The sequence below is a fragment of the Echiichthys vipera genome, assembly GCF_963691815.1.
Source record: "Echiichthys vipera genome assembly, chromosome: 7".
Taxonomy (NCBI): domain Eukaryota; kingdom Metazoa; phylum Chordata; class Actinopteri; order Perciformes; family Trachinidae; genus Echiichthys; species Echiichthys vipera.
This window is the reverse complement of record NC_139832.1, coordinates 5,186,043-5,213,896: the sequence shown is the minus strand read 5'-3', so window position 1 is coordinate 5,213,896 and position 27,854 is coordinate 5,186,043. Positions and strand designations below refer to the sequence as shown.

Below are 27,854 nucleotides of genomic sequence, written 5' to 3'. Positions count from 1 at the left end.
ACTGAGATGTTTTACGATCCTTGTCACTGAGTGTTTGTTTTGCCAGGAATGTCAATATAACAGAAGTACATTTTCTTTTTTGACCCAAAGAAAAAGCAAATGCAGCTCACGTCAACATGCAGAAAGAAACGACGATCTCTGAAACACTAGACGCAGGAGGATCCGTCTAATGTGGACGCTTGTTTTCCATCCAGGTCCGGTCTTTCCCTTGTCATCGTGGATCCCTCCTGCCCTTCTCGTTTCGATGAAACACTTCCACACTGAGCTATTTTTAATTCAGGACGCTACAAAAAGGAACTGATCTTGTCCCCAGACGTTTCCTAACCAGACTGGATTCACAGACATTTAACGTGTCCTCCTCACCTTCCTCATGTTCTCCAGCTCGAGCTGTTTGGCCTCATTGGCCGTCTGCAGCTCGCTCATCCTCAGCTCCAGCTCCTCCTGTTCGGCCTGCTGCTTCAGCCGCAGCTCCCGCCGCTTCTGCCGAGCCTCGCGGTGCGGCGCCGGCCGGCCCTGACGCAGCAGGCTCACACACGTCTGAATGGCTGAGAGGAAAAACATGGAGGAGACATTAGATGTAGGTCCGCAAATGTATGTAAACAAAAGTAAATTAAACTTGAGGGTAATCAGTGAGGAGCTGTGAGCTTTGGATTATTCTTGATATTCTCAACTTTCAGCTTCTTATGTGCGATTATTTGCTGTTTTCTTTCTCTCAGTTATAAAACTGAATATCTTTCCGCTGACGAAACAGTCGGCCTTTCTCTCTGTTAGTTCCTTGATGTCTGGTGTTTGGTGTCTGAGTCAAACATTGATTATCTGATAAGTAAAAAAGAGGAACGATGCCTGAAGTCACATCACTGCTCACCCTGGATCCACTCCTGCCTCTTCTTCTTGTCCGACGCAGTGATTTCAAAGCTTTTATGTGACGACTTGATGAGGAAGAGACACTTCTTTCCTTCTTTGTCTTGAAGAGACTGCAGAGAAAACAAAATGGAAGGATTATAACAGCTGATTAAAACACACACACAGACACACACGATAAGGAAGAGTGCACCAAAATATTCATTTGCACAGGCTATATCTTGTTTGTCTATTACAATAATTGTCAACTATTTTTGATAATTGGTTAATCAGTTTGAGTAAGTATTATTAAGAGAAAGTAAAAAATTCTGATTTTAGCTTCTTTTTTGTTTCTTTCCTCTTTGACAGTAGACTTAATATCTTTGAGCTGTCGACAAAACAGAACGTTTGAGGACGTCATCTTGGGGTTTTTGGAAACACTGATCAACATTTTTCACCATTTTCTGACATTGTATAGATCAAACAACTAAACAGATTGATCGACAATAAAATAGGAAATAGATTCTTCCCCTTCTTGATGGATGGGTTACTCTAATAATAATCGGCCTTTCTGTGTGGAGTTTGCATGTTCTCCCCGTGTCTGCGTGGGTTTTCTCCGGGTTCTCCGGTTTCCTCCCACAGTCCAAAGACGTGCACGTGTTCGGTTCATTGATGACTCTAAAATTGCCAGTAGGTGTGAATGGTTGTCTGTCTCTGTACGTCTCTATGTGTCCTGTGATAGACTGGCGCCCTGTCCAGGGTGGACCCGCCTCACGCCCCATGTCAGCTGGGATCGGCTCTTGCCCCCGCGACCCCGACAGGGACAAGCGGTTGAAGAGGAATGATTGAATAAGTGGGCATTTTATTTACTGTACGTCTCACCATGAGATAACACGGGGATCAACCCCCTAATCTGGTGTTTGTGATTATTAACAGATGCTTAATCATTATATCTGCTTAGCCTGCATCACTGTACTGTTGTTAACACGTTGTTTGAATGATACAGCACCAGTCATGGACTTCAAGCTTAGATCTGTGTTATTAGTTACAGGTGGTATTCCTGAGTTTCTGTCCACTCATTTATAAAGTTGATCACTACAGTGGCGAGGAGGCTGAGTGATAAATGGACGACTTTTCATAAACAGCTGCAGGTTCTTGCCTCAACGCTGCAGTTTCCATCCAGTAAAATATCTCCTTTCTTTTCCGCCAAGTCCTCTCCGACGTAGTAAGACATGGAGTTTGGCTTCAGCATGAACCAGCGCTCCGTCCAGTTCTTCCTCTTGTGACCTTTCTTCATCATGTAGCCCTGCACAGAGAAAAAGGAGGGCATGAATCAGGGTAATTTAAGACCAACACTGAATGCTTTCCAGGCAGTTTTTTAGTCTCTACCTGACCGCAGTGAAACATTCTTTCACATGAACGCATACCGACCACAGACTCTCACTTCCATATTTTATATATTTGCAGATAACTGTTTTAAAGTCTTCTGTTGACCCCTTTTGAAGAAGTTTATGTTTATATTTTTTTGCGCACATGAGCCTAGACGTGTCTGTGGCATTTGTTGTTGTGCGTGTGAAGAGTCTCAGGGTAGAGATCTGTTCACACCACAGACGCACTGATGTCAGATATGGGTCGCTTCAAACATGAACGTGAACAGACGAGGTGATTTGAGCATTAAGCCCTGTACGGTGAAAAAAATGAATCCTAAAAGTGCTAAAAGGGTTCTGCAGTTCAAACATTGCTCTGACGGGAGGAAATGGTGCTTTTGTTGTGGACTATTTTAGTTTGCGGATTAACAAACGTTTGTTGCTCTGGGGAGGTTTTTAGGGCAGCAGGTGTGCGTTAATGGTCATGAAGGACACTGTGGCTCATTGGTGTGTTTTTAGTAGTTTTTGTAAAACAATCAGACTTTAGATAAACTTGTTTGTGGTTTTGTTCTTTTCATGGGATATGTTGATAGATTGTTTACAAAGGATATCAATTATTCAGCAACATCCACACACTGAAAATCAAGACCCTGATGATTGAATAGAGACATGGTTTATTATCTCCGACCACTTTTTATCATGTGACCACATGAATACACCTGAACCAGGATGTGGTTTAAAGCTCTGGAAGAAGCGAGTAAGAGGACCTTGAGTTGAGATAACAAAGAGCCACAGTGATGAAACAAAGAGGCCTGCTTTTGTTTACTTCTGGGTGAAATCAAAGACTCTTATTGTAAACTGCACATGAGGATGAATCTCAGCGAACGCTCAATAACGAAAAGGCTGTGTCATCGCTCTGTGCAGGTGTGCTGCCCACCTGTTTGAGCACGTCCATGATGAGCTCCTGGTAGACCTCGTTGATCCCCATGGAGAGCGTCTGGCGGTCCATGCCCTTGCTGAAGTGGCCCGACCCCACCAGGAGGATGAGCTCCCAGGCGCTCAGACTCTGCTGCTGCGAGTTCAGCAGCAGCCTGTAGTCCTCGAAACGCTCCTCCACCCAGCTGCCCCCCATCGCCTCCGTCAGCTTACGCAGGAAGTACTCAATCTGTGCAGACACACATACAAACGCAAGTAAAGTTTTTTTTTTTATTAACACTGTTCATGTATATTGAAGACGAGGACCCTGTCCTGTATGTTTTCCTACGAGTCATCTCTGCGCGGGCCGATCGGAGCACATAAATCTACATTTCTTCCTGTGATTCAGCTCCGATGTTTGTTGTACCCAACAATAAAATCCTCCAGCATTTGTAAAAGAACAGGAAGCTGGAAACTTCCTTTTCTGCTCTTGAGCAACAACGTTTTTCAGCTGGCCAGTTACTGTGAACACCTCGTGTACAGCAAAACAGCTGAAAATGCAGTTCTGAGTTTGTTTGTTTGTGTCTAATTAGCTTATTTAAATGAGTCGAGAGTTAGTACTCTACTACTACTACTACGTACTTAGTGGGAAGTTATTACCAACAATTCTTGATTATATTTAGAACATTTACAATTAATAACTTCCCCCATTTTGAGGAAGTGCTATTCCATGTAAAGATCCAGCAGACAGTTACGGGGAGTACGAATGGCATAATAAAGTATTAGCCAGTACGCGGCAACATTACAAGTTAGTACCCAGTTGATAGTGGATTGATTAAGAACCTTAAAAATGGGCACAAAAATCTGCTTTTTGGCTCTAAAAAACTGGTTCAACATCAGAACTTTTGAGTAAAAAGTACACATGACCTGGGAAATGTACTGATCTAAACTCTTTGTTAATGTCGGAGTAAACTTTCTTTACTTTGCCGGGAACGGCACAGAAATCAGGATGCTAGAGAAGTGTGTATGCCCATGTAGCCTCTGTCACTGAGTAAAGAGGTCTTTGATTTCCTTTTTAGTAGAGCAGCTGAAGAGTGAGAGAGGGAGGATGACACACAGTCGGATTTAAACCCAGGCCGCTGCCGAGCACTGAGCCTACGCGCTCACTACCCAGTGAGCTAGAGGCCGCCCCGAACTATCCCAACCTATACCAGCATGTCCGTGCATCCTTAAAAAGTCTTTAGTTAAGAATGTTATATACTGGTCTTACATACATTACTCAAAGGTCTTACATTTGTCAGGACAGGACTATTCTCGCGGGACTTTTCGAGAAGGAGACGTAAAGAGGCTACTTTCTTACAGGCTGCTTATATAAATGTTATCTGCATGCGTGCTAGTTATATATATAACCCCTTTAGAACTAGTGCTTTTCATCAGAAGCGAGCTATTCTCCAGCGTCAACAAGTCTTTTTTGTTCAATAAACAGACAAAAAGTAAACTTGAATGAGTCTCATTGACATGATTCCCCAACCAATTTCATTCAAGACGGCATTAAAAAGGTTTTAAAAAGACTAAAATTTTTGGCGGCTGGTGGCTCAGTGGTTAGAGCAGTCGCCCCATGTAAAGAGGCTGAAAGTTCGACTCCTGCGGCCCTTTGCTGCATGTCTCCCCCTCTTACTCTCACCCTATTTCCTGTCTGTCCTATTTAATAAAGGCTAGAAAAACTGAAGAAAAAGTCTACAGATAGATATGTATATGACCCACACTCCGATAATAGTAGAAGACCACTCGGTTAACACTCACCTCCTCAGTGACGATGGTCAGCGGGTATCTGTCCTCAGACAGGAAGTTGAAGATGCACCAGATCTTGAAGGCGTCGTCGTTGAAGATGAGCAGTTTGCTTTGATCCAGATTCTTCCTGGAGCACAACGTCCAGCACATTTTGTTGAAGTCCTGACGGTCGAAGTTACCCGTCACCTAAAGGCGGAGCAGAGCGACAAGAACAAACTCTGGTGACTTTTAAGGAATCAGCTCGGTTTGTAGAGAGAAAGTTTCCATGAATGAAACCCGTCGGTCAGTGGTTTCAGACCTTTTAACCTTTAAAGTAAACCACAAGTTTCATTTTTCTATACGGAAATCTTCTTGGGTTGTTTCTTCAAAAACATTCTGCCTTTAGTTTGCCCATTTAAATAGTTTTCATGACCCTACGAGGTAACACTATTCAGTATTTCACAAGAAACTTCCTCCCTAAATTATCACATATTCGTTTTTTGTTCAACATTATTAAACAGGTGACTGTGGCTTAATGGAAGAGTGGGTCGTCCTCCGTTTGCGAGATTGGCGGTTGGATCCCCACCTCCCCGGTCCACATGTCAAAGTGTCCTTGGGCAAGACACTGAACCCCGAATTGCTCCTTGTGCTGTGCATGGGTGTGTGAATGTGGTGTGAATGGTTAGATTATATGGTATGTAGATGTCCACTGCCATCAGTGTGAATGTCTGTGTGAACGGGTTAATGTGACAAACACTGTGAAAGCGCCTCGAGTAGTCAGAAGACTAGAAAGGTGCTATAGAAGTCCATTTACCAAACAACTGACAACCAGTCAGGTTTATCTTTAAACCCCTGACCCCCAATTTGGGGGAAAATAAGGGGCCGTAAACCCTTTTTAGATTGTTTTTTTCTAATGGGTCACATTTTATAAAGGGTTTACTAGTTTTAACTTATGGCTGCATTAATGTTACTTAATCATTTCTTAATTATAAGGAAAGATAAGCCATTAATAAAAACAACTTGGCTGCCAGGTTGTGAAAACTCTTCTGACTGAAATCTATGTATTGGTAACTTACAGATGTTAGTGATATATTAATAAATGTATAATAACAAATAAAATCATAACCATCAGACAGGGATGTTTCATACCCTGGGGACTCAATATTTCTACTTAATGTCTTACAGCATTAAAAACCCTGAACAAAAGGATGTAACTGTATTAGAAAGTGGTGCCAAATTATTACTTTATCATTAATTAGACCAGGTTGTAAAATATTTGAAACATGATAAAAACACACAATGAATTCACAGAGTGCACGTTGAGCCAACTTACACACTTTGATTTATGTGTGTGTGTATATGTTGTTGACAGTGTTTCCCTCCCGTAGAGATGGAAAGCAGTGAGAAAGGAAAAGTGGTTTCTTTTTAGAAAAATTCCAGAGCAAAATGGGAGCTCTTGAAAAAAGGTACAATCGGTGCTGCGGAGGGGAAATGTTCTCCTCGAGCCGGTGAACAGGACCGTCTCCATGGCGACTCCTGGCACATCTCGTCCTGCTGGCAGTCAAACAAGACACAAGCAAAAAAAAAACAGCTGCCAACGCTCAGCGGTGTGAACACGAAGTGACCCTGAAACTCACCCAGCGTCACAATCTAAATCTGGCTTCTTCTTTTTTTTCCATGAGTATCTTTGTTGTATTTTTTTCATAACAACCGTAGAGCTGAATGAAATTATAATGTACAACAATATATCAAGTAGGTGCCAGATCAGCCCCAGCACCCTCCCACCCTCCCACTACAGGTCCACCCATACACTCCCACAGTAAGAGTAAATACAAGACTTCAGTATATCATTAAAAAATGAGCAAAAACGAAATTGACCTGATACAAAACTGTTGCACAGAGGGGAAAAAGTAGCAGCGAGAGGTATGAAATAAAATAAAAAATATATACATTGTTAGACACAGCATCAAATGTTGAGTAAGCATGTTTAACAATCACTTAACATTATTTCAATATAAAATTATTACTGTATTCCTCCCTGTCCACATATGCTAGAAAACCTCCCCTGATCTTTTGAAGCTCTTTGCGTTTACCTTTCAGATTCTACATAATCCTTTTTCTTGGTGTGCATGATGCTAGTTCATTCGTCCATCTAACAAATGTAGGTGGTTTTACATCTTTACAGAGCGTAGCTTTACATTTGTTGGCTGTAATAAGGACGATTCTAATACATTTGAGTAGGTTTTTATTAACTTTCATCCCTGGTGTGTGATACTCTTGGCTCTGTAAAGTATTACTCCCTGTCCACATCAGCTAGAAAACCTCCCCTGATCTTTTGCAACTCTTGGTGTTTACCTTTTAGATTCTACATAATCATTTTTCTTGGTGTGCATGATGCTAGTTCAATCGTCTATCTAACAAATGTAGGTGGTTTTACATCTTTACAGAGTGTAGCTTTACATTTGTTAGCTATAATAAGTGCGATTCTAATACATTTGAGTAGGTTTTTATTGACTTTCATCCCTGGTGTGTCACCAGGAGGACTACTCTTGGCTCTGTAAAGTATTACTCCCTGTCCACATCAGCTAGAAAACCTCCCCTGATCTTTTGAAGCTCTTCGCGTTTACCTTTCAGATTCTACATAATCATTTTTCTTGGTGTGCATGATGCTAGTTCATTCGTCCATCTAACAAATGTAGGTGGTTTTACATCTTTACAGAGCTTAGCTTTACATTTGTTAGCTGTAATAAGGGTGATTCTAATAATTTGAGTAGGTTTTTATTGACTTTCAACCCTGACGTGTCACCAGGAGGACTACTCTTGGCTCTGTATAGTATTACTCCCTGTCCACATATGCTGTTTTGCAACTCTTCGTGTTTACCTCAGTTGAGGTGGGGGGGTGACGACGACAAGAGACGACAGCTCGTTCAAAACAACCACGGCGGCTCCTCAAGATAACTGGAGAGACACTGAATTTGTTTCTTGATGGAAAACACGTTTCCTCTCTTCTCCTTTTGGCGAGAGTTTGATTGACAGATGGTTCATTCAGATATATCTTGAACGTGCCGACGCTTTTCCTTATCAGTTGGTTCTGAGCAACAAACTATCTGATGAGTCAGATTCATGTTTCATAGGGATGACAAAATAAAACTCAACATTAATTCAAGCTGAACGCAGCAGCTGTTTCACACGCCCCTGAACCTACAGGTGGGGTTTCGCTCTAAAGATAGACTTTGGGTGGGGTGTCACTTTTTAAAAGAACGGTTGGCACGCAGCTGTGAAAACACTCATGAATCTTCGGTCGTCACATTTGACAAATAAATTAAAATGTCTCATGTGAGGATGATGATGATGATGAGGATGATGGCGGCGGCTGTGTTCAGGTGGTTTGCTGGTTTTAGACGTGTGGTTTTGAATGACTCAGCACAGACTGAGTGCAGAGAGAGACGCTGGCACGATGACAGCAGTGAAGTTTGTTCTTTGTCTAACATTGTTGCGTCATGCTCGTCTTGTTTTTCTTTGTGCTCGTGGTTCGCTGGCTCTCTCCGTCTTTTTCTCACCCTCCTTCACTCCCTCCATCTCTCTCGCTCTCTGCACTGAAACAATGACAGCCTTGTCAGCGCTGCCGCATGTTCATTAGGATTCATGATCCAGCCTTATCTCCCGCAGCCCCAAAACCTGCAGAGACATTTACGACTCGTGCAAAAACTACCACAGAGTAAAGTAAAGTAAAACAGGAGACAAAGCGGCGAGGGGTTGGAATAAACAGGCTCGCTACCAGTTGAACAGGATTGTCAGCTATTTGATCAAAGCTAATTAAATATTCAGCAGCAGTGACGGGGACAGGCGAGTGTTTAGACGAGATATGAAGTGAAAGTCATTAAAGAAAAGGGGAAGTGAGTGGATCTTTTTAATGCTCCAAAGCACAAAATTACCAAAACAATCTGCAGGTGTTACTTTGCTTCTGACTTTAAATGGTCAGTTCACCCAAATTACAAAAACGTACTGCAGTGTCCATCCATCCATCCATCCATCCATCGCAGGGGTCCATCAACCGCTTGTACCTATCAGGGTCGCAGGGGGGCTGGAGCCAATCCCAGCTGACATTGCGCGCCCTGGACAGGACACCAGTCTATCACAGGACACATAGAGACGAACAGAGACAGACAACCATTCACACCTACGGGTGATTTAGAGTCATCAATTAACCTAACACGAGCACGTCTTTGGACTGTGGGAGGAAACCGGAGAACCCGGAGACAACCCACGCAGACACAGGGAGAACATGCAAACTCCACACAGAAGGGCCTCAGCCTGGATTCTAACCAGGAACCTTCTTGCTGTGATGCGACAGTGCTAACCACCCGATCACCGTGCCGCCCCCCTGCAGTGTCCAGTCATTTAGGTTAAACTGAATGCTGAGAAAACTCTTTTTCTCTTCTATGTAACATAAGGCACGTCTTATAAGAAAAATCATCACAAAGATGCAAATGTGGCAGTTTTTAAATGATGAGAATTTGGGAAAAAAATGACTTCATATTATCTATTATGTATTTATCCATGTTTTGAGGAATGTGTCTGAGAAAATGTAATCTACCTAGTGTCACTTTATCCCTTACTCCTAAAACTATCTGCAGGGCTAAATACCACAAAACTGCCAGTTTCTAATGCCAAGTTCCCACTACAAGACTTTCAAGGTCGTCTGTTTTCTCTACTGTTCAAACTACAACTTGTTTTCTTCAACTACAAGATCATTCATGTGTGCGTGCGCGTGCGTGTGTGTGTGTGTGTGATCTCCAAACTTGCGCTCTGATATCTAATATGGCAGCAGACGGGTTAACAGTTGGTGTGTTTGTTTAACCGACGCTCAAGGGTGCCTCGTGCGTAGGAATCAAACACGGGGCCGTGAGAACGCAGCCGGCAGCAGCGGGCCGCCTCGCTGCCTCAGTCAGACGTATCAGTGTGCAGACGCACGTACACTAAAGTTCCAGTAAAGACGGTGTCTGCTTTGAAAAGTTCACTATCAGGCTTTTTTGTAGTGAGCTAAACTAAACTAGTCGGACACTATTTCATTTTAGTTGAAACTGTTTTAAAAAGGTGTTTATTCAACTTTACAGTTGTTTTGTTGTGGTGCTGTTGAACGTCATTGTGTTTGAAACATTAGAAACACATCTCAGTATCATACAGATCAACGAAACCACAAATCACCACAGCACAGAGAAAGGTGTTTACAAGAGGGGAAGGGAAATGTGGATTGAAGTGAAAAACGTCGGAATCTCGTGTTTAATTGTGAATTTTTGTCTTTTTACGTGTTTGATCCCTGTTGGGAAATATTTAGAGGCTCTGTATAAAACTTGTGAGAGATGTGACATGTTAATGGGACAATGCTGAAGGGAATCAATCAAAAAGTTAATTTAAAAAAACATTGTTAAAGATTGAATATCTAGAATCTTTACTAAAAGCTATACATTAAAAAATATATAATAATACACCCACGGGGCAATTTAAGGGGTATAGAATGAAAGTATTGCTTTTCCGATTACGGGTTTGACAATGACTTTCTGTCACGTTCTCTTTACATTGTAGCAGCCAATAGCGTTGGGCGTTGCGGGTTGTCTGTTGTATGGTGCAGCTACTGTAGGTTGGCACTGGTGAAATGGAGTTTGCCAGTCCTGCAGCTGAGTGACCGGAGACGGGCAAAAACCAGAGTCAATATAGGCCGAACATTCACCTGATGGACTGAGATAAAGGAGTTCAACGGCATTAAAAAGCACGCTGAAATGTCTACATTTCTCCTTGATCTGTAAGCTAACTTTCATGTTAACTTAGCTGTAACGGCTAACACTAACTGTCAGTCAAACTCCTCTAATCCTTGTTTTTTTGGTGCGATTTACCGGACGGGTTCAAACAGGCTTAAACAGACTCCGGTCTCCTGGAGCTACTGGTCCGGGTCTGACCAACCTGGCAACCCGACTGCTTGAGTTATTTTTTGTTGTTGCCACTACGATCTTGAGACACTAGATGGCGGTGTGCTGCTTATTCCTAAAATTCAACCTTTAACACGTAAAGCTTAATTTACTCCGCGGGGGTTTTAGAGGCAAGAAAGACTAAATTTGCTTCTGAAGACGTGACTGAATCAGTTTAAGTCAGGTGTAGGTTTACGTTGTTTTTTTAATTTGAGTAACCTGACCCTAAAAAAAACTTACAATTCAAGGATATAGATTTGTAGTTGAAGCCAAAAATGACCCCAAAATACTTGTAGGGACACAATGGGCTCACCACACTGTGATGTGTGCGTACAGCAGGTCTGCAGCTGGTCATTGTGATGATGAATGGTCGTTGGTATTTCAGGGTCACAGAGGATCGCTTGTTGTTGTTTCAGTGAAACGCAGCGCTCCAGCAAACCACAAAGTGCTGAGTCCTGAGCTTCAACGTCTCTGCTGCCAAATCAACAGTCTTCAGTGTTTCCACACACACTGACACATCTGTGACCGTCTGTGTCTTTACATATGAAAGGTCAAATATCAGTGGTGCGCCTTTAATTTTCTGCTGACAACACACACATCATCTGGCGTTATTAGATCCTTTACTGATGTGACAGTAGCAGTGACACATCAAATAAGCCAGGGAGACAGTTTTTTTCATGTAACAACTATTAACAGAGAAATCCTGTAGAGTCGCTAACAGCCGTACGTGGCTAACAGTGATTAGCTCGGGGGCCGTACGGTGAAGGCAACAAAACACTAATACTGCTGAAAATAACAGCAAACCTCTGCGGCAGCATGAGAAGAGTCCCTACACAAAAAACAAAGCACCAATGGGCTCCTTCCTTTGGGATTGACTTTGCTAATCCACTTGAATGGACTTTACTATGAGAGGAGCTGGTACAGGGGCCAGTTGGTAAGTCTTTCAAACACTCTTTTAATAAATTCTGTATCACTAACTACGCTGTTGCTGCTTTGTTGTGTGTGTAGGGACTCTTCTCATGCTGCTGCAGAGGTTTGGTGATATTTTGAGCAGAATTAGTGGTTAAAAAAGACCTTTTAATGCCTTCACCGTACTGCCCCGAGCTAATCACTGTTAGCCACGCTGTTAGCAACTCTCCCAGATTTCTCCGTTAATAGTGGTTTAATGAAAGAAAAAAAACATTTCGATGGCTTATTTCATGAATGTAAGTGCCGAAAAAGACCATGGGATGAATTCGCGCTGGAGTTGAGTCTCATTTTAACTCCTTCATGCTGTTTGGTAGTTTAAACGACAGGAATGCATCATATTCTATAAGATCATCATGTGTTTGTTGCTCCGCCTCCTTTTTTCCCCAACTTTTTAAAGACAATTTAGCTTAAGAAGTAGGAGGATTTTCTCACATAAAGGAACACTTTATTGGTATTTATGGGTTTTAAGTGTTCAATCTGTACAGTAACTAAAGCTGTTATTACTAAAGATATTGCCCTCTGATATGAGTAGAGTGGCGTAGAAGAATTAAATTAGTAAAATGGAAAAAAGTAAAGAACAAATAACCCAAATGCCGTACTTTGGTAAATGTACTTAAATTCCAACCCTAACATCCCATTATTTCATGTTTCAGTTTTTCTTGATGAGCAGCTTTTTTCATGTGTAAAATGTGACTCCTGTTGCACTGCCTTATGGGTTTCTGGTAACAAAACACACATGCACACGCACACGCACATACACAGACACACAGAAAGTTTCCTTGTGCGACCGGGTGGAGTTTCCTCAGAAGTGAGAGCAGTTCAATGTACTGACCGACGCCCCTCCACTTCAATGGGTGGGTGGGATCAGTTGTGTATGAGTGTGTGTGTGGAAAAGTACGTAAAAGTGTGTGTATGACGCCATGTCTGTCTTCCTGAGCCTAAATCTAGAAATCACATTCCGTTAAAAGCACATTTTTGCCTTTAAATTTGGACTTTGTCTGAGACCGTCATTACAAACTCACGCTGTGCAGAACTTTATTTTGAAATTCTAGTGGTGATCTCAAAGTTCAGGTACAATTAAATAACCTCAAAGGCCAAAAGAGGACACCGTATGTTAAAGGGTTAAAGTGAGTGTTGCTGTGTCACAGACAGAACTGATGCAATGTCGTTTGCAAACATGTCTTACAACTTTCCTTAAATCTAACTACGTCTTTAATGTTCAGAACAAGAAACCAATGAGGCAACCGTAGAGATAATAGAAAAGGGACGGATGAATGTTGTGGTTAAGTGTTTCACCACTGACTCTGAGAACTCGACAGCAGCGTCTGTTTGTTTGACGTCGACAGAATCCAACAGGGGAAATTGACACAATGCGCTCTCTGAGGGAAAGTCTTACTGTGTAACAGATTTATCACAAAATACTGAGACGGGACTAAACCACGATGTCGCAAACTGACACAATATGTGGAGGTGGCACAGTGCTTGACACACAAACAGAAAAACAAAATGTTAGATTTAAAAGATTTTTTTAATTTTAAAATGAAATCCTCAGCCTGGAAACTGGACGAATCTGCCGAGCTCATGTTGCATTTGATATGTCCGACCTCTCTCCCATTCACACAGATTTCCAGACGGCCAGATGTAGGGAAGCCAATCAGAACCGTTTATTTTGTGCGGGGCGGGTTTAAGACGATGACTCACAGAGGAGTGCGTAGTTACTAACTGGCGCAGTTGAATTAAGCCCTGTTCAGACCAAAGATTCGCAACCAGACTAGTTAAAAGTTGGCATCAGTATTTTGGCTCGGTCCTCCATCAGAGCAACGCCGTCAGCTGGTCGCGTCTAGAGCGCTCCACACGTCTCCATGGATACAACTAACTTTTTACCGTTGCACAGTGTGCCGTCAAGCAATGTCGACAAGAAATTGAGGTTTTCCTCGGTTCTCCTGTCCACACAACACGGCTGAAACTGGACCTTTCAAAAAAGTTCAACCTGGACTCCGGTTACAAAAAACGCCGGTTACTGCAGTAACGTGTGGACGAAAGAACAAACCGCGCAGAGAAACACGCGCTTTCAAAAATACCCGTGTTCATGTGGACGGCTGCCCCTAAGACAACAAGTCTTCAGAAGAGAAGAAAATTCAAAACCGGTTACCGTGGCAACAGCCATTCATACAAGTCCTGCATCGTTATGACGTCACATGAGACGGCCGGGTTAAAGTTCATTATGACGTCACAAAAAGGCTCTTTTTTGTTGTTGTCTCGTCATCGTTCACGGCTAAACAATCACCGCCGCTCCATTCATGCAGTGTGGACCGTTATGACATCATCACAGGGGGACGAGGGACAGGGAGCTCAATAAGTGCTGCTGCCGTCTGAGCCTCAGCGCAGCACAATGACAGACGGACACAATAGAGTTGGTCAACAGCACAATTAACAAAACACTAAACACGTCGAGTCAGTGGACGTCTGTGATCTGATAAAATAGTTTGTTAATAGTTTGTTTTGTGTCACTTTGTAATCATTTCTCCCCCTTTTTGCATTTCTTCATGGGTCGTGTCTAGATGGGAACCCTTTTTTCCCAACCCCACATTTATCCATGTGGGGTTGACCTTTAATACGAACATAACCATTAAATTGTCTGATTAAACACAGACTGGCACGCTAAGAAAAGAACATTGAGGCAACAACGCTACAATGAAAACCATGATCCCCCAAACCTGTAAACCCGGGGGAAACTCTGTAATATATAATGTATTTACATCTTTACGTAGAAGAGCACCGTCCTTTACTGCCTCATCTTCACTCAGAGGCGTTGGTAGCTGCTTTGTCAGCCCTGAATAATGTTTGCACGGACTACAGTCAGCCTGTGTGCCCAGACAATCAGAGGGTGGGGGCAGACGAGACAAAGGGGCTGCGAGTACAAGGTAACAACTGTTTGTGTTTTTGTATCATTCTACTTATAAAGAGACGAAGAGTCACAGAGCGGTCACTCACTTTCCCTAAACCTGAGCTCAGTTTTCATTTCTAGAATTGGTTATTAGTGCATTTTATGTGTAATGATGTTATAAAGCAGCCTTCTGAGTACCTTCGCAGAGTCATTCCTCTCTAAAAGAAGTCCGTTTCCTATCTACTCAGTCGGGATCATCTGAAACGTTTCCATACCTTGTCAAGGATGAACTTGTTCAGGTACGGCATGTACCCCTGGGTGGAGACGGGACCCTCGTCGTCGTCTTTAAAGTGCTCCTCCAGCGCCACGGGGTCATGTGGGATCTTCATTACTGTGCATAAGTTGTGGGACAGCACCTGGAATAATGGTGGGAGGGAGATCTATTCATCATCGGCTTACAATCCTGTTCATCTTTCACATAATCTGTCAGTTAATTAGATTAATAGATTCATTGTTTAGTCTTTTCAAAGTGTGAAAAACACCCGTCACAAGTTCCCAAAGGTCGAGGAGACGTTTTCAAATAGATCGATCGGTCCCAGCAACAGCCCAAGAACCCAAAAGTATTCAACTGATAGTGATTTAAAAGGGAAAAGCTTCAAATTTGAGATAAATATGTTTAAATCTCTTACTGAAGTAGAGCTGAGACACTCGAGGATCACACAGATGTTGTATTCGAGGAGCTGATGATGTTAAAAGAAGACTTTGAAAGAGCACTCTAAACTTTTTAACAATACTTTTTGTATTTGAGTTTTTGAGAAGTTGTGCATCTCTTTGTAGTTGTTTTGTGTCACTTTGTAATCGTTTCGCCCCCTTTTTGCATTTCTTCATGGGTCGTGTCCAGATGGGAACCCTAGATTTGCAAAAGCTCTCATGAAACTCGCTTCCCCACCACGTAAACTAACATTTTCAATTAATAATCTTTACTCCTACACAACTGGACACTAATCTTCTTCTTTGTGCAATAACTTAATCCACCACTTAAGTGCAATAATTTAATATTACTGCCCATTTCCTCTATGTATTGTATTCTTACATCTACCTCGTATATATTTGACTAAGAGTTTATTGTTTACTGTTTGTTTTTTTATACTTTCTGTATTTATTTAGCTAAGACTTTATTAGTTATCCTATACTGTATTTTTTATACCTCCCCTTAATTTCCTTGCGGGAGTTCATCCCAAAGGATCAATAAAGAGAAGTTTAGTCCTGACAAACGGTGAAAAACGCCCGTCACAAGTTCCCTGAGCTCGAGGAGACGTTTTTAAAAGCAGACTTTGAAAGAGCACTCTAACCTTTTTAAGTTCAAATTTATTGACTTTAAGTCTTTTTTATGGATCAAACCCCCAGAAACACTGGATCCTACACTTCCCACAATGCCGCCGGGGTGAACGATCACGTCAAACTCCACATTCAAACAGCAAAGAAAGAAAAGTGTGTGACGCAGGTTTCCTGTTGAATCTCCAGCCGACACACCTGAATAGTTTGCGCAGCATTAAACCTCAGGGTGCGACTAAGAGTTATTTTAATCATGGATTCATCTGATTACTATTTTCTCTCCTGAGTTTCTCTAAAATATCGGAAAATAGCAAAAAAAGACCAATGCAGCGCGTTCTAATGTCGTGTTTTGTCCAAATATTGAGTTTACGATCGTGTAAGACGAATGAAAGCTGCGGAAATATTCACATTTGAGGAGATAGAACCAATTATTTGTTGCAATATTGCTTAATAAACAAACAGTAATGAGAATTATTGTCTAAAATGTTCACAAATGTGTTAAAGACGCGCTCCAACAGGTCCAGTAACCTCCTCATGCGGACAGGTGTTTACGCTGAACAGTGTGGTTTCATCGCCCGTCTTTATTGAAGGGGTTCTCATCTCATCTCATCTTCAGCCTCTTATCCGGGGTCGGGTCGCGGGGGCAGCAGCTTTAGCAGGGGACCCCAAACTTCCCTTTCCCGGGCCTCATTAACCAGCTCTAACTGGGGGATCCTGAGGCGTTCCCAGGCCAGTGTGGAGATATAATCTCTCCACCTGGTCCTGGGTCATCCCCGAGGCCTCGCCGCGTATTAAATTAAATCAGTGCTATTTAACAGACAAATCGCCACTTTTCGGTGTTGGAGTGAGAAAATACTGACTCGATTAAATGTTCCCGTGAACAAACGTTTCTCTTGACACACTTTTGTTCGTTCCTGTGTTTCCAGGATTGCATTTGGGCGACATGTTGCACAGTTTCACCTCTTTCCAAACGTGTCTCACAGCCGCGTTCTGCTCGATTCGGTGTGATAATCGCACTCTCATCTTTAGATCGAGAGGCAGCTGACCTCAAAACGTTTGACCTTCATTGTTGATTTCTTTTTTTAAACTCCTGAACAATGTCGTCCCGGCACAGAGCTGGAGGCGTGTGGGTGTGTCATACACTTGTGTACATGTTGAGAGTTATCCACGGGACATTTCAGTTAAATTAAAGTTTACTTTTGTGTTTTTCCGCTGATACTGACCCAGTTGACCCCCCGAGGAACCACACGTTTAACTAAATCTCCTCTAAAAGACCACAAAAGGTGAATTATCTGACTTAAATATGTATTTACTTACTAGCAATACTGCACTTTCTTTAGATCCCACTGAATATTTCCGTTTTAGTTCAGATTTTTGCAAACAAAACATACAAAAGAGCGTATGAAACATGATGTTTTGTTAAAACAGTACAGACAAGAACAGCTGAAACAATTAGTTTATTGACAAAAAATATTTTTTTATTGTTTTTTGCGTGAAAAAAATGACTAAACAACTTTATGGGTGTCAAGATTTGCAGCTTTTCTATTATTTTTATTTATTTTAAATAATTTTAAAGTGTAAAAACTATTGATTGGACAAAACAAACATCATAAAAGTATCACTGGGATTTTTTTATTTTATTTTACAAACCAAATAAAATGAATTAATTGAGGAAAATGTTGTGAAAATAATCATTAGGTACAAAAATAATCAAATATATAACAGTTTATCAGTCACAATTGCCTTTTTTAATACTTCCAGTACATTTTCATTATTATATTTACATCCTGTTGCTTAAATAACATTTTTAATGCAGGACTTTTATAGTATTTATAGTGTGGTTTTAGTTATTTGCCTCAAGGATCAGATCATGCCTCCATGTTATTGAGAAATCCTCTAAATAAAGTGTATTTATTCTGATTTTCGCTCTGTAAGCATCACTTTAGCACTCCTGGTGGTGTATTAACTCATTATATTCAACCTTCAGCGGTTTCTTCTAATATCCCTCCACTGATTCGTGCTCGTGTTGTGTTGTTTTTCCCTCTTTATTGACTCGGATCAGACAAACAGGTGCGTCTTTGCGCACAAACACAGAAGCGCAGCGGCAGAAAAGCGTCAAACACAAAAAAAGGACAAGATGGTTTTAACTTTGACCAAACACAGAAACCAGCGGGAGAGTTTCCTGCTCGACCACACACGAGCTCAGACCTCAGACTGACACTTTAAAGACAATAAAGACGCGGAAAGGGAAACGAAGTTACCTTCAGCTGAGATTTGGACACTTTTCCGCTCTTGTCCACATCCAGAGCCGTGAACGCGTGCCAGATGGACTTTAGCAGCTCGTCCCGCAGAGACATGATGCTGAATTACCCTCTTCTATGTGTGTGTGTGTGTGTGTGTGTGTGTGTGTGTGGCTCTGACTCTGAACTTTCTGTTGGACTCGATGGAGGAAAAGTCACATGACGCGCTGTCAGACTGTGCGTGAGCTGCGTGTGTGTGTGCGGTGATCATGATCGAAGAGCTGCAGCACCGCTCAGCGAGAGCGCGAGACCAGACACCTGCGTCCGTGCATCAACTCACGCGCGTCTTTGTGTTTAGTCATAAAAAATCATAAAATGTCATAAAAAGTTATATTTAATAAAAAGTTATAGTATTTAATAAAAAGTAATATTTGATAAAAAGTTATATTATTTAATAAAAAGTTATAGTATTTTATAAAAAAGTTATAATATTTAATAAAAAGTTATAGTATTTAATAAAAAGTAATATTTAATAAAAAGTTATATTATTTAATAAAAAGTTATAGTATTTTAAAAAATAGTTATAATATTTAATAAAAAGTTATAGTGTTTGATAAAAAGTTATAGTATTTAATAAAAAGTTATAGTATTTAACAAAAAGTTTTAATAGTTAAGAAAATTATATTTAATAAAAAGTTTTAGTATTTCATAAAAAGTTATAGTATTTAATAAAGTTATTATTTAATAAAAAGTTGGTTTGTCATAAAAAGTTATAATTAATAACAAGATTTAGTATTTAATAAAAAGTTTTAGTTGTTAAGAAAATTATATTTAATAAAAAGTTATATTATTTAATAAAAAGTAATATTAGATAAAAAGTTAGTTTGATAAAAAGTTATAGTATTTAATAAAAGGTTATACTATTTAATAAAAGGTTATACTATTTAATATAAGGTTATAGTATTAAATGAAAAGTTATATTTAATAAAGTTATATTTAATAAAAAGTTATAGTGTTTGATAAAAAGTTATAGTATTTAATAAAAGGTTATAGTATTTAATAAAAAGTAATATTAGATAAAAAGTTATAGTATTTAATAAAAAGGTAGTGTTTGATAAAAGGTTATAGTATTTAATAAAAAGTTATAGTATTTAATAAAAAGTTAGTGTTTAATAAAAAGTTATAGTATTTGATAAAAGGTTATATTTAATAAGTCTATTCCACTTTATAGTTTTACTCCACATATTACAATGACTTTTTATCACAAACTATTACTATAACTTTTTTTTTATTTAAACTTTTTATCACAAACTATTCTGTGACTTATTTTTTTATAACTTTTGACATACTATTGCTATTTTATCATCAACTGTTTATCACAACCTATTACTGTGACTTTTATCACATACTATGACTTTGTTTTACTTTTTAAACTATCTTTTTATTTTTTAAAGTCATACTATGACTCTTCTCATGACTTTAAGACCTGTGACGTTGTATTATGAATATTCTTTTACTCTTTAAGACATCGGTACTGACCTACTGAAACATGTTTTGGTCTAAACTCGTCCCGTAAACACAATCATCACAGTGAAGAGAGCAGAGTTTAAACGGTGAGAATTTAATGAAAGAACATCATACATAAGGTTACAACAACACAAGAGTTGTTTGGAGTTTCGAGATCACACCAACAAAAGGATGAGTAGCTTCCGGTAATTAAAGACGAGCGTCGTGGGGCAAAATAAACAAAAACAGAACGTGAGAACCTAAAGAACAGGACGATGATTGTTCTAATGCTACAGGCAGGGTTGGCGGCACCAATCAACAGGGGCAATCGAAACACTACGGATCCATTCGAACCGCACAGATAAGAAGGTCGCTCGCTGGTTTTGGTACTTCAAAACAAAAAAAGGATGATTTTTCCTCAAATGGCATGATCCACCCTCCGTCCGACCAGAAGAATAAACATTAAACGGGGGGGAAACGGACTCCTGCTACGTGAAAATAAGAGCCAATGACCTCTAGAATGATCCAACCTGAAATTGGCCAAACCCTGATACACACAAAACATCAATAGCAGCAGGTTTTTTCTTTTTTCTCTCTTCTCTTTAACAAAATGTGGCAAGTTCCAGGTGTTGCCTCCAAAGTGCTCCATTACAAAACACAGAAATCACCGATTCTCAGACCCTCCGGTACCCAGCATCAGGCATTTGACAGGCAGTTAAGGTGCGCACGGCAAGTACATTCACACTGAAGAGAGCTTCACTGCAGCGTCGATCCGCTGCCGACGGGCTTTGTTGAGGGAAGTGCAAGGACAGAAACGGGGGAGAGAGCCTGATGTCTATGCAAAACCTAAGGAATGAAAGAGTGTAGGAAAAGGTAAAGAAACTACCTTTCAGGAATGACAGGGTTTTTTTTTCCAAAGTCCACTGGGGGAAAAAAAAGGGCTGAACTATGTTGGCAATGAGAGTCTTTCGAGATGATTTCAAGTTCTACAGCTTCCACCGCGGCCGACAGGGTTCTCCGCAAAAAAGAAAAACAAAGAGGCCCCTCCGTCGGGACAGGGTTTGATTTCAAAAAACAAACAAAAGAGAAGGTCCATGAGCCTTTGTGTTTCACTTCCTGTCGCCGTGGATTAAAGTCTCAGTAGATGGTGAGGCTGACCGACCGGTTCATCTTCTTGCCGATGAGTCTGGATGTTCTGGGGTTCGACTGGACGGTCGAGCGGGTCAGGATCCTGTCCGTGGACAAAACCTTCTCCTCCGCGGCAGCTCGGGCCTGCTGAGCCTTCTTCAGCTCCCTGGGGAAGGTAAAGAGGGTCGCGTTAACGCGGCGAACGGGAAATGTTCATCTCAAAATGTCTTGATCAACAGTTGAAACCCAAAGAAATTAATTTACAGAGTGCAAAAAAATCCTCAAAACTAAAAATTGACATTTTTCTATTAAAAAAGTTACGCAGAATGACTTTTATGCATGTTCATGTTTAGTAAAAACAAATTAATGGCCCTACAGTCAATCAACCAATCAGTTTGTTGCAGCTGTAATCTTCAGATATTTGTTTTTATTGTTAAGTGTTGGATCTTTAAAATATATATAATTCCCTAAAGCATAAGGTGGTGTTTTCAAATTGCTTTAAACTCAAATGGGCAGATTATTATTGCATAAAACAAAGAAATTGAGAAAACTAGGGCTGATATTTCCTTCGTATTAGTGATTTAGTGAATAAAACGTCAGGAAAAGAAGTAATTTTGTCCGTCAAACAGTCAAAAGCCCAAAGATATTGAAGTTTACAACTTATAAAACGAAGATAAAGTCACATTAAAGAAGGTGTACCCACTGAATTTCCACCATTTTTGTTTAAAAGCAGAGTTAAACAATCTATGATCTAACTAGTAGCTGATTAAATTGCGGTTTATCTACTTTTTAAATTTAAATGAGTACTTGTTTCAGAGCTCTACAGAGAATCTGCACAATTTGAGAAGCTGGACCCACGTCATATTTGGCATTTTTGCGAGATACAGTTTAACCTTTGGATAAAACCAGTTGTTTCAACTCTGAACTGAACTTTGACACAGTGTTAAGAATCTCCCCTCAGTAAACTTAACATTTCATCACAAAACAAATTCTCTGGGGCTTGTTTTTATATTTGATCTTTAATAACCAGTGTGTGGCCCACTTATTGGATCAGTGGGTTCAGTAGTTTTCGTTGTACACTTACTTTTGGAGCAGTGCGTTCTTGAACTTCTCTGCGTTGAGCTCGACTCGGAGCTGGTCGGCGCTCATCCTGGACGCTGTGAGGAGCACCGGGTGTTTGATTAGCTCAGACGTCGATGGCCGTCTGCTTTGATCGGGGTGGATCATCAGCTGATTAAGTTAAAAAAGAAACAGGAATTTTATTAAGAATATTCAAATAAACTAACAATTTTACAACAAAGACAGGTGATAGATGCACTTTTGTTGTGGATCTCCACCAAAACAAAGTCAGAGACAAGTGTGTCCAAAAAATAAGCCAGAAAAAAAGTCAAATATGTAAAAAAGTCAATATAATATGAAAAAAAATGCTTAAAAAAGTCATATGAGAGCCGTCTGAAGCAGTCGTGACATCATTTCTTGTATTAAACGGGATTTATTTGCCTCAGGGTGAGGAGTGAAATAAAAAACATTCCCACGCGGACAGGAAAAACGTAAAAGACACGCGCTGACTGTTACCTTGAGAAGACCGAGAAACTCTGGAGACAGCACTTGGGGGATGGCGGGGAGCTTTCCCTGTCGGATCTCGTGCCATTTGTCTCCGTTGGTGGGAAGAGGCTCGGCCCCGGAGGCGCTGACGACCGTTAGAGCCAGAGCGAAGATGTCCGCCTTCGTCAACTTACTGTAGTCCTGCAGAAGAAACCCAGACCGATAAAGGAGAAGTGTTAACACCTTTGTGGAGCTCTACTTAATCAGACATCGGGGTGGTTCTTAAAGGAAGATGACAAACCTCTTGTAAAACTTCATTGGCCAGGTATCGGCTGTCCCCTTCCTCCACTTGTGGATTGTTCACCCGTGTCACGTGACCAAGATCGCCTGGACAGGTAGAACATACGGATTAGATTCAAGCCACAATGAGCACAATTTTAAAAAAATTTTTTTTATAAAAGTGAGTACAAGGAATAAAACAAAACTTTCAATTGCCTCCATCGCACAACAACCGTGGGAGCAGCTTACCTATTTTATAGACAACGCTGGTGCTCAGCCCTTCGTCCTCGTCGCATTCGTCACAGCCGGCCACAGACTTCCGCGATATAAAAATGTTGCCTAGGAGACACATTGAAAGTATTTAATTGATTAGGTGATTCAATCTTATGTGTAATCTGTGTACTTTCTTCTATTAGTGGCAGTATAAAAGGTCCATAACTCTGTATACTCACTGGGCTTGATGTCCATGTGCACCAGAGACGTTGAGTGGATGTACTTGAGTCCTCGCGTGACCTGCAGCAGCAGATCTTTCAGCTCCAGCTCGGACAGGTAACTGAACCGCCTGTAGTTCTCTGCGATGACGTCGGATAGCGTGCCCCCGTTGCAGTACTCGTTCTGGATGAGCATGTGGTCGTCCTCCGCCCAGGCCGAGTAGTAGCGCACCACGTGGGGATGCTGGCCCAGCACGGCGTGGGCGTACACCTCCCGTAGGGCGTTCTGTCTGTGGGGGAGGGGAACAGACCGCTTTAATTAAGTCACGTCTGGGGTGCGTTTGGTGGTTAAAATGAACGGCTCAAAGTCTTTCCCGTCTCACCAGACACATTAGACTTCAGGTTACAACAAGTCCACGAAATAAGGTAATCAAAGATGAAAAGGTAATCGTCTGTGAGAGATTTTCAGATTATTATAAAGTCGACTTACTCGTCTACGGATCCCGCCAGAGGTTTCTTTGATCTCTTGATGGCGTAGATGCAGCCGTCGAGTCTTTTCACACACTTGAACACCGCGCCGAACTCCCCGCAGCCGATCTTCTCCAGCTCGAGGAACTCGGAGGCGTACCTCGACATCATGTTGCTCTCCATCATGGTGAGCCTCTGAGGGCAGAAGAACAAATATATGATAAATATTTACAGTTTTTAAATAGATTATTAAAGCCGACATTCACTTAAACGCGCCCGTAATACATCAAAAACTAACTGGTGAGGATGCTTACTCAATAAATTCCCTTGTGCTTAGTTTGTTTACGTTAACTCGTCTTTACAGGAACGTTTATTTTGGATAGCAAAACAATTGGTTAAAATCAAAATCAGCTGTATATTGAATCTGATTCTGCATTTGATGCACAATAAAAATATTAAAAAGGGAAATAATCACTAAAGCAAAGTACTGCAACACAAATATAGAATAGAACAAATTACCATGAAAATATTAGAGATACAAATCCATTAAAATACTTATAACAAACACTATAACCACATTTATAAAATACAATACAATAGTAAGAGTTGTACAGTTTGTGCAGGATTTACAGGGGATGTGCAAAAGCTCAGTGTAGAATAATAACCCACGCTGTGATTTAATGCATAGAGGCAGATATCTGTGTGTAAATCTATTTTATGACGCAAAACAAATATTTCCAATTTCATGTGTAAACTTGCTGCCTCTCTCTTATCGCAAACTTAATTCAGGTTTGGGATTTCTTGTTGGACCGATACAATGATTTTAAATGTCACCTTGAGCTCAGGGATGTATTATTATTATTATTATTAATTGTCATTTTCTGTTATTTATAAGCTTTATGATCACTCCACTTACTGTAAAACACACCAGGTTAATCAATAATCCAAGTGACACTGGTTGCAGGACAAAGTTTAAACGTTTCTTGCAGAGAAGTTTTAAAATGAAGATTTAAACTAAATGTGTCCCTAACTGTACATGTTTGTACGTGTAACACGCATGAACATTTATTTACCTTGGATGGTGGCAGGACTTCCTCCTCCCCCTCTCCGTCACTCGCCTCCATGTCTTCTCCACAAGAGCTGAAAGATAAAAAGACAAAAGAGGGTGTTGGTCCGCATTCTGTACAGCAGGGGGCGGGGGCCTCACGAGCACATGGCAGAGTTCACCAGTAACCATGAGGTCTTGGTTTGCAGCCAAACCCACTGGCGTTAGTCAACGGCTTTAACGTATCTGGTTATTCTAACAATGGGTTTGATCTCACCTCAAGATAACTGGAACAAAACTTTCAGCACAGATGTTCACAGGTTTTGAGTTACCGTGACGACAAAGGTGATTATTACACACCAACTGACAAGGAAACATGCAACCGAAATATTCACTCTTTCAGACGTTTCTACTATAGTCTGTCATTAGATTTGTGGGGTTGACCCCCTCTAAACACAAACGTACTCATTCCAGTGCGCTCTCTTCCTGTTCCTCTGCTGTGTGGCAGACTGGATGAGGAGGGAGTCCGGCGTGAAGGGGTTAAAGTTGACCAGAGGGGTCTGCTGTCTCCTGCTGCTGTCTGTGATTGACTTTCCTGAAGGCTCCGCATTCTTGAACAGGGCAACTCTCCTGCTGGAGGATCCCGAGCCGGAGGTCCTGGCTCTGGACAACAAACTCTGGGGAGGGGGAAGAGAGAAAAAAGAGAGATTTAGTGTTTTAATTACCTGAGAGCAGCAGCAAAGAGCGATAAAGCAGATCATCAAAGGGTCAAAGGGTGCGAGCAGAAGTTATATACGGTTAGTAGGTCTGAAATAGAAGCAGTGCAGAATATCTAAGTTTTAAATGAGGTGTTTTAAAAAGAAAATGCCGTGTAATGACAATAAAAGAAACTTGCCCAGACACACAACTCCATGTTGTCATCTGGATGACTGACTACAGAGGGGGCGTTATGCAACGGTACAGTCGTACAGTAAGTGGGTCACTGCGGTTAACTGACGCAGCAAAAAGGATCCTGGAATTCAAAAAGTTGACCTAGTTTGTTTGCATAAACTTTATTTGCACGTTTGTCGACGATTTTATTTCCAGTTCGACACATAAAAAGATCCAGAAGCAGCCGAATAAAATGTGCAAACAGCTCAGAAAAATACTGTTGGGGTTTAGATCAGAAATGTTACTTTAAATCTTTAAATTGTTGTGGGGGCGTTTCTGCAATGTTATATAAGCAGGTGCTTTAAATTCAAATGTGTGTCACCGTGCAAACACGCAGGAACATTCAGCAAATGATTTGATTTATATTTATTTAAAACATGTAAAAAGGGCCTTTCAACATAGTTAATTGTTAGTTACACCTTCTTCTATCATATTTTTATTACTTTTTCCCCCTCAACCAAACTTTACTTAAGTATTTTTTTTACAAAAAACAATCATTTCTCATATATCCCTCTCCAATATGTTTACTTTCTTGCATATTTACTTACTATAATCACACAATTACAAACTTATTGATACTTTTTACTATAAAATCATTCAGAATTTAAAAACAAACCTTTAAAATTCCTTTAAAATGCTGTGGAGGCGTGTTTTTGCAAGATTACATAAGCTTGTACTTTAAATTCAAATCTGTGTCTCCGTGCAAACATGCAAATAAATCATGGTAATGATTGAATTAACTCTTTAAGTTGATAAACAGGTCTTTGACATGTGTGTCGTTGGTTTTCAGTCCAATTTAACACATGAAAAGATCCAGAAGGAGCCAAATACATGTGCAAAAAGCTCAAAATATGTCGAGAAGTGCCGTTACTGTTACTTTAAAACATGGTGGAGGCGTTTTTGCAAGATTACATAAGCTGGTGCTTTAAATTCAAATATGTTTCCACCTACAAACGTGCAAAAACACCTTCCAGTGCTCTTAAATTAACTCTTAACAGTGTTATAAGTCATTTATAAGGACAAAAACTAACCTTTGGCGTGTGCGGCGTGTCAAAAAGTCTGAGTTTTCTGAAGGTTTTATGCGGAGGTGTGTCGGGGCAGTCTGGGATCGGGGAGCTGGATCCTTCTTCCCCGTCGTCCTGCACGTAAGACCGCTCCGGTGACCCTCCGTACAGCCGAGAAGCTTTCCTCGGCGACGGGGAGCAGTTTGCAAAGATAACGCTGCTCGGTGATCGCAGGTGAGACGGGGAACCGAAGCTCTCCTCGTCCCACAGCTCCACGTCGGACTGGTTCAGGGGGCTGCTGCTGCCTTCGACCGTGTCCCGTCGCACAGGCATCGGGGAGTCCATCTCCGTGAAGCCGGACTCTCCTCCGGTGCTGTTGTTAACGTCCTCGATGGGCTCGTCCTCCCCGTCGCTGCATGTGAACTGTAACTTCTGCCTTATTGGTATTACTTTAGGAGGAGATGATCCGTGACGGTGGAGGCTGCAGCTCGACATTTTTTTTTTTAGGATTTAAACCCCGGCGGGCGGCGTCGTCGTCGTCGACGGGAAAAACACGCGGTTGTACCCCCCCAACGTACTGTGTTCCCACAAAAAACACACAGCTAGCCAACTTTAAACTACCTTAAAATAAAGGTATCGGTGAAAAAGTGCCAAGGAAGTACCGTGAGCCGCTTAAAGGTCCGTTAACATCCCAGAAAAAGTTAACTCAACACGCCCATCCAACGCGGAGAAATGGCCCCGGAGCTGTTCGCTTGAATTATTCACCGTCAGAACAAACGTCCAGAAGTTTGCCGTTAAACTACGAATACACCCCAAAACTACTCCGTCCAGTCGAGTCTCGGTACCGGAACCGTCTGAGATGCTCTCACCGACACAGAAACACGTCTTTCCGCAGTAAAACCAAAACAATGTTTACAAAAAAAAGTTTGAATGAGTCAAGAAGACGTCTCTTCCGATCACGCGCGTGGCAAAGGACTTCCCGCGACCGTTGGTCACATGCCCCCCGCTCAGCCAATCAGAGCGCGTCTGGATTTTTTGAAAGATGGGCGTTCTTTTCTTTTTTTTTTCAATTTCGTAAATCTTTATTTAAAATTAAGAACAAGTGGACAATCAGCAAAGATGTTTATATCTATACAAATGAGACCCATGCGTGCAATATATATCTATAAATGTATATACAATATTTATTTAATATTATTTAGATATATATGCATAAAAATAAGACCATT

The 27,854-nt window shown here is 41.0% G+C and overlaps 2 protein-coding genes across 3 annotated transcripts in view; both read right to left on the bottom strand.

The window, feature by feature from the left end:
* The window catches only part of swap70b (switching B cell complex subunit SWAP70b), a 31,812-nt gene extending 13,372 nt beyond the window's left edge, over positions 1-18,440 (bottom strand). The window contains exons 1-8 of one of the 2 annotated variants that reach the window (XM_083917277.1): positions 18,311-18,440; positions 14,990-15,130; positions 8,899-9,024; positions 4,926-5,099; positions 3,145-3,372; positions 2,000-2,146; positions 866-974; positions 364-545 (exon numbers count right to left, since the gene is read on the bottom strand). In XM_083917277.1, coding sequence (XP_083773403.1) covers positions 364-545; positions 866-974; positions 2,000-2,146; positions 3,145-3,372; positions 4,926-5,099; positions 8,899-9,024; positions 14,990-15,130; positions 18,311-18,406 — 1,203 coding nt within the window. In that variant the 5' untranslated portion in view covers positions 18,407-18,440. The remainder of the gene's footprint in view (positions 1-363; positions 546-865; positions 975-1,999; positions 2,147-3,144; positions 3,373-4,925; positions 5,100-8,898; positions 9,025-14,989; positions 15,131-18,310) is intronic. The other variant, XM_083917278.1, reaches the window with a different exon arrangement.
* A 1,454-nt stretch (positions 18,441-19,894) lies between these two features.
* Positions 19,895-27,562, bottom strand: wee1 (WEE1 G2 checkpoint kinase). The gene is made up of 10 exons (XM_083916221.1): positions 26,653-27,562; positions 25,157-25,368; positions 24,720-24,786; positions 23,669-23,841; positions 23,200-23,468; positions 22,997-23,086; positions 22,770-22,855; positions 22,499-22,669; positions 22,008-22,153; positions 19,895-21,089 (listed from the first exon to the last, which is right to left on the bottom strand). Exons 1-10 carry the CDS (start codon positions 27,118-27,120, stop codon positions 20,933-20,935), a joined length of 1,839 nt encoding a protein of 612 aa, XP_083772347.1. The 5' UTR covers positions 27,121-27,562; the 3' UTR covers positions 19,895-20,932.
* Positions 27,563-27,854: the final 292 nt, after the last annotated feature.

What these genes read in the sequence shown, in the direction of transcription:
- wee1 (XM_083916221.1), bottom strand. Translation starts at nt 27,120, where the DNA reads ATGTCGAGCTGCAGCCTCCACCGTCACGGATCATCTCCTCCTAAAGTA. An exon ending in AAGTCCTGCCACCATCCAAG is followed by an intron (nt 23,842 to 24,719) that starts GTAAATAAATGT and finishes TTCTGCCCTCAG; the next exon opens with AGGCTCACCATGATGGAGAG. An exon ending in CAGCGTTGTCTATAAAATAG is followed by an intron (nt 22,856 to 22,996) that starts GTAAGCTGCTCC and finishes CTACCTGTCCAG; the next exon opens with GCGATCTTGGTCACGTGACA.